The 6,881-nt window shown below is 35.1% G+C and overlaps 1 protein-coding gene across 1 annotated transcript; it reads left to right on the forward strand.

Moving 5' to 3' along the window:
- Positions 1 to 227: 227 nt before the first annotated feature.
- LOC130733193 (uncharacterized) lies at positions 228 to 5,138 on the forward strand. The gene is made up of 6 exons (XM_057585312.1): positions 228 to 409; positions 670 to 782; positions 1,111 to 1,245; positions 1,354 to 2,361; positions 3,067 to 4,463; positions 4,810 to 5,138. The coding sequence occupies exons 3-6, from the start codon at positions 1,189 to 1,191 to the stop codon at positions 4,871 to 4,873; spliced, it is 2,526 nt and encodes an 841-aa protein (XP_057441295.1). The 5' UTR covers positions 228 to 409; positions 670 to 782; positions 1,111 to 1,188; the 3' UTR covers positions 4,874 to 5,138.
- Positions 5,139 to 6,881: the final 1,743 nt, after the last annotated feature.

The raw sequence follows: 6,881 nt of genomic DNA on the forward strand, positions 1-6,881 counted from the left end.
TACTCGGGAGCCATCATCAAATTAATTAATTTAAGTGAGATATATGGACTTTTCGACTATAAAAAGGTAGTTAGGCTCATGTTATCAACCTGGAAGGCTGGTTTATTATAATTTATTAAAACCATGACTTGTCTACTAATTCTATGAATAATGCCTTCATTATTATAATTACTTACACATTAATGATATGTTTTTTTAATTAACTCATTCCAAGACAGCTCAGCTAGCACAGTCTCTTTCTGTGAGATGGAAATTTGGTTTATTTAAGCTAGCATCGATCAAGGCTTAACCAAAATCAATCACTCTCATCTTTGAATTAGTTCTAGCTATAGTTGCTGCCGGTTATTAATTTCCAGAAAGAGTAGAAATTAAGATCTCTATATTGGTGCCTGCAACGTCTTGGAGTGAGGTAAACAAACTTCCATATTCACCTCTCTAATTCTATATGTTCTTTTTATATCAAACATTTTCCTTTTATTAACTGACACTGTTACTGGTTGGTTATGTTATATTCCAGCAAATACTTACATGTTCTCATCAAAGCTCATGCTTAATTTCTTTCCTTCTCAATTACATATTTTGGATCTGTAGTAGCCTGCTATGTATATTATTTTCATGTTTATGATCTTTTGAAATGCAATTCACTCTAAACTTTTCTCTGGTTAATAGCATCTTTCTGTGAAAAGTTTGGTTTATCCATCAAGGCTTAAACAAAACCAATCATTTCGAAAAGGAAAAGAAAGATCTTCTTCATCTTGATTTGGTGCCTCCAACATCTTGAAGTGAGTTCAATTTCCATTCACCTCTCTCAGTATATATCTGTTTTTTCATAAAGCATTTTCCTTTTCCTAGATCGAATTACATATCTTGGGTCTGTTGTAGCCTATTTTACTAAAGGTATATCCTTCTCTTGTTATGATCTTTTTGAAGTGCATTTTCTCTAACTTTGCTCCCTTCATGGTTAATTGTACGTTTCAATCAAACTCAAAATCAATTGTGATACTCAGAAGCTCAAACTACCATTTCAAGCTTCTAAATATCGCCATTTTAGTTGAATATGCAAATTTTCATATTTTTCAAACATGTACTAAGATTTCGATGATGGAGCAGAATTTCAAGCCTTCGTCTTAACTACAAGTCATCCGCGAAGACAACATTTGATTGCTGAAATATTAGGAAGTTATCAAAATGAGAAAATCGATGAAGTTGTGGGGAAAACATATACATGAATCATTGAAAGCAAAGGTATAATTTTATCTGATTAGCATGATATTAATTTTATTTTTCAAGTGTCTCACCTCATGCTGAGTTTGATACAACAAAATTAATCATTTTCCTTTGCTCTCCATCTAGTTAGAAGAAGGTACATCAAGTTCGATGATTGAGCAAAATTTCGACCCTTCATTATATCTACAAGTCATCCGTGAATTGATGGAGCTGTATTACAAGCAACTTGAAGTACGTATGATTGCTGATACAATAGGAAGTTATCAAAATGAAAAATTTGATGACGCTGTGGAGTGGATAAATGAAGTGGATAAATTCACAAAGAATATCAATCTGGAAAAGCCAGATAATTTCTTGGGGTGCCATAACATGCTACTTAGAATAAGGAAGATACGTGCCTCTGCGCCAAATTTTACTTTCCAAGATGTGAGATCTTCCTCAATGGCAACACTTCCTTTACGTGAAAAATGCTACTGTGAAATTTCATCACTGATTAAAATACATTGTTCTATGTTGGTTATTGCTAAATTTACACCTGAAAGTGGTCCAGAGCGGATAGCTGAGGTGGGAAATTTCTTAGAAGAGATCAAAGTGCAATTAGAAGAAGAAAATCCAGAGATGAATTCTGATTGGTACTATGACAAGTTAGCAGAAACAAGGACGCTAATTGCCAAGTACGATCTATTTTCCCTCCAGTCTCAAGACGTGAGATCTTCCTCAATAGCACTGCTTTCTTTACATGAAGAACTCCGCTGTGAAATAAGGTCACTGATTAGCGTGAAATGTGCGGACTTGATGGCTGTTGAGAGTATATCAACTAATGATGATCTAGAAGAAGATAAAGTTGATAAAGAACTTCATCAGGAGAGGATAAATGAAGTGAATGAATTCTTAACAATGATCAAGCTGGAATTAGAAAAAAAAATACCTGAGAAGAATTCAGATTGGTATAGTAAGAAGATAGCAGAAACAAGGAAGTTAATTGCCAAAAATTTTCCAGCATTTATCTTCCTATCTCAAGATCTGGGATCTTCCTCAATAACTATACCCACGGTGGAATCAAAAGCACCACCTGCTGATGACGTGGGTTATACAAAGGAGCAATACTTGACTTCGAGCCTGCAACATCTTCGAGTGAGTTAATCTTCCATTCACCTCTCTAATTCTCCCCTGCTTTTGTTCATATAACTGCTTTTGTGATATAGAATTGAAAGATATACCACAGTTAATTGGTGATATGTTCACAACCTTAACTGCTTTTGTTCACAATCTCTCCTAATCTATATATCTCCATCAAGATCCTTTGTCTGTCTCTAAATGGTGTCTCATTGACAGTCCTATCAATGAGATTGTGATATGTCAATCAAAAATCATTTATTAAGGTTATAAAATGTTATATCCATATATTTTTTTATTGAGATGGTATGATTTCATAGGTTAGGGTAGGAGATGAGACACAAAGTTAGGAACAGAGAATCTCAATCCACATCCTTCTCATGCTATAATCATTTGAAGTGCATGTCATGTTTGGTAAACCAAACAGACACAAATAGTATATTACTATAAGTTTGGTTAAGCTTCTGGATTGTTCGAATGGTATATGGAATCCGAGAAGCTACCATTTTAAGCTTCTAAATCACGCACCTAATTCTGCAGGTTAAATTTACAATTGCTCATATTCTTCAAACAGGCACTAATTGAATATACATAGATGAATCATTGAAAGCAAATGCATGTATAATTGTATCCGATTACCAGTAAATTTTATTTTTTAAGTGTCTCACCTCTTGATAAGTTTAGTACAAGAAAATTAATTCTTTTCCTTTGCTCACCATCTAGTTAGAAGAAGGTACATCAATTTCGACGATGGAGCAGAATTTCAACCCTTTATATCTACAAACCACTCGTGAATGGTTGGAGCTGCTTTTGAAGCAAGCTGAAGAGCGTCGTATTGATGAGATATTAGGAAGTTATCAAAGGCGGTATCAAAATGAAAAATTCTATGAACTTATGGAGTGGATGGATGAAGTGGATAAATTCATAAGTGAGACCTCACCTGAAATGTCTGATAAAAGTTTTGAGACAAATTCTGATTGGTGCAAGAACACAATAGCAAGAATAAGGAAGCTGCGAGCCAAACATGGACCAAATTTAACTTTCCAAAGAGTAAGCGATGTTGGATCTTCCTCAATAAATATGCCCACGATGGAACAACTTTCCTTACGTGAAGAATTATGCTGTGAAATAACGTCGCTGATTCAAATAAATTTTACTCAGTCAAAGTTTTCTAATAATCTTCATGGCTTGATTGATGAAGTGGATGAATTTTTAACAGGGATCAAAAGACAATTAGGAAAACGTCCTGAGACAAATTCTAATTGGTGTTTTAATATGATAGCAGAAACAAAGACATTAATTGCCAAATGGGAACCAGCATTTTCTCTCCAATCTCCAAATGTGAGATCTTCCCCAATAGCACTACTTTCATTACATGAAGAACTCCGCTGTGAAATAAGGTCATTGATTACCATGAAATTGGTTGACTACTTGTTAGTTGATCATAGTACTCCAGATTATCTAGATAAATACGAGAAAGCACTACAGGAGCAGACAAATGAAGTGAATAAATTCTTAATGGAGATCAACCTGCAATTAGAAGAAAAAATTCTTGAGAAGAATTCTGATTGGTACTGTAAGAAGATAACAGAAACAAGGACGTTAATTGCCAAACGTTATTCTGCAATTCCACTAGTCCTACCTCAAGATGTGGAATATACAAAGGAGAGTTATCATGTTTTTCTCAGCTTTAGAGGAGAAGATACTAGATACGGCTTTACACGTAATCTCTATGATGCTTTGCAAAAAGAGAGATTCAAGACCTTCATGGATGATGAAGGGTTGCAAAGAGGGGACTCAATTTCACAAGTTCTCATGAGGGCAATTGAAAATTCAAAGCTTTCAATTATTGTTTTCTCTGAAAATTATGCAGACTCTAGTTGGTGTCTCGAGGAAGTTGTTAAAATTCTTGAGTGCAAGCAGAAGAATGATCAACTAGTTTGGCCAATCTTTTATAAAGTAGAGCCCTCAGACGTGAGGCATCAGAGAAATAGTTATGAAAAAGCTATGATCAAACAAGAAACAAGATATGGAAAAGATTCTGAGAAAGTGAAGAAATGGAGGTCCTCATTATCTCAAGTTTGCGACTTGAAAGCTTTTCATTACAAGGAAAATAGTGGGTACGTTCTATACTTACTTTTATTTAAAGCTATGCATAATATGATTAATTACCTTACCTTTTAGAAGGACTTAATTGTAAAAAATAAAAGTTTGTATGCTAACTATAGTTTTATGTGATTGTAAACTAGGAATTTTGTGGGACATTGTTTTCTTATGTGTTCTTCAACTTCAAGTTATTTTAAAGTTACAATGCAGTTTTGTATATCTTATGTGACAGTATGTTTGTTTAAGGATCAATAAGTCAAGCATAATTTAAATTTTCTTCTTAACAAATTCTGACTAATATAAAGATTGTGAAACTTGTGCGCATAACTGAATTCAAAGGTTTTGTGTGTACTTTTGTAGGTACGAGCGAGCTTTTATCCAAGATATCATAAAAGATGTCATGAATATTAGAGATCGCTTGTAAGCATGGATATGGTCATGTTGACGAGAAGAAAGATTTCACCTTTTCGGTGTTGCACAAGAGAGAACTAATATAGCAATGTCATTTTGATTCTTTTGCTTTGCTGGTTGTTCTGTTTTTGTTTTGTTTTTTTTTCTGGCTAATTGAGTGAACATGTTTGCTACTCTGTTTTGGAGCATTGTTGAATTACTCAACTACTGTTTAGTGGCATTGTAATATCAGATATGAGATTTGTTATTAAGTTATCTGATGTGAGTGTACCCTTAAACTGCTCTATTTGGGATTTGAGTTCTAGCCTTTTTTGAAAAACAAGGTTATTTTGAAAATGGGTTTGGTAAATTAACAAGGATAAATCACTTTAAAATTAGTAAATAAGAAGGAATAATCAATTTGTCATAAAACCCATTTCTTCCCATTGCATCAATTACAACTATTACAGACAATTTCTGATGTTTTTCGATACCCCTTGTAACTTATGAATGAAATTTTTGACTGACAAAGTGGTTCAAAGGATCTTGAATGCTCAGGGGATATTTGTGCTGCTATGAGGATATTCCTTTTAATGGACCACTTCCTCACTTTGAAAATGTGAACTTTACTCTTAAAAATGGGATTGTAAGAAGTGGGAAAGGGTGGCTTTAAGTTGGTATGATGTCTTGATGCCTATTTCTACCCAATCTAACCAAGAATGGTCTGATGAAATCATTAACTAATCACGATCGTTGGATATGTAGGCCAAGCAAATTCTAGCGGTTTGAAATCGCCACTATGACTGGCGGTTTACAACCGACAATACCGCTAAAGCCTCGCGGTTTAAAATCGCTACAAACACTGGCGGTTTGAACCCACTACAATTTGTCGTGGTTTGAAACCGCCACAATATCTTTAGTAACCGCAGCTATGTTTCGCGACTTTAAACCCCCACTAGACACGTTAAAATCGCCACTATTACTCGCGGCTGAAAACCGCCATCTCCGCACGCGGTTTAAACCGCCGCTATCATTCGCGGTTTCAAACCGCTGCTATCATTCGCGGTTTTAAACCGCCACACTTACTCGCGGTTTAACAGTTCCACCACGCAGTTTAAACCGCCACTGTGGCTGCACCTGCATAAATTGATGGCATTAGAATAGGACACTAAAAGAAAAACAAAGTTCAGGTACAAGATTCCACAATCTCTTCTCATACAATTCCTCATGGCTCCAAAACTCAACTACTACAAAGACTGAACATGCCAAACAGATTGCAGAATCAATAAAGAACGCAATCATAAAGCTGCCAATCCAAAGCCTCATGTACTGATGAACTCATCAAAAGACTTATGACTACCATGGAGAGGCACATAAACAACTACAGAAACTGAATTTCACACAATGAGAAATGCGTGCAGGCATATGACAATATATAAAACTCATGCAAGAGAAACTGATTTTGTCATTTGAATTAGTTTCATTCTGAAATTAATAAGGCTAGCTAATTAACTTGTAATCCAAGTAAACGCATTTGACTACAGACCTTAAAGTTGCTTCATTGAAGTAAGTGCCTAACTTGTTGGAATGTAGTAAATTCCTCTCCCTGTTGTGAGAACATCCTTTCATTTTATCTATAGAAATTTTCACTTAAAACGACAAAATAGAAAGACCAGTAGCAATTAGCAAACACAAATTGCTCCAAAAGTATGGCATGTCCACAGCTTAGCAGTACAAAAATGATGTAAATGAGGCATTTAGTAAATCGATGACAGGAGAACAACTTCAACATCTTGTCCTATCTCAACAACTCAAAACAAGGTGACCAGAATTTCAATTTACCATATTCAAACCTTGAGCACGGACACATGCACACCCCCAATAATACTTGTACCACATCAGATATGAAGCTAAGATAGATTTATTTGCACTAGCAGCAAGATCAGAATACTCATAAGTAATATATGTTCAAGCTTATCATAAAAATTGGTCCCTATTACAGGGCCGGCCCAAGGGTAAAGCCACCCAAGCAAGGGCTTTAG

Source organism: Lotus japonicus, chromosome 1 (assembly GCF_012489685.1).
Source record: "Lotus japonicus ecotype B-129 chromosome 1, LjGifu_v1.2".
Lineage (NCBI taxonomy): Eukaryota > Viridiplantae > Streptophyta > Magnoliopsida > Fabales > Fabaceae > Lotus > Lotus japonicus.

What these genes read in the sequence shown, in the direction of transcription:
- LOC130733193 (XM_057585312.1), top strand. Translation starts at nt 1,189, where the DNA reads ATGAGAAAATCGATGAAGTTGTGGGGAAAACATATACATGAATCATTG. An exon ending in ATGAATCATTGAAAGCAAAG is followed by an intron (nt 1,246 to 1,353) that starts GTATAATTTTAT and finishes CTCTCCATCTAG; the next exon opens with TTAGAAGAAGGTACATCAAG. An exon ending in CATTACAAGGAAAATAGTGG is followed by an intron (nt 4,464 to 4,809) that starts GTACGTTCTATA and finishes GTACTTTTGTAG; the next exon opens with GTACGAGCGAGCTTTTATCC.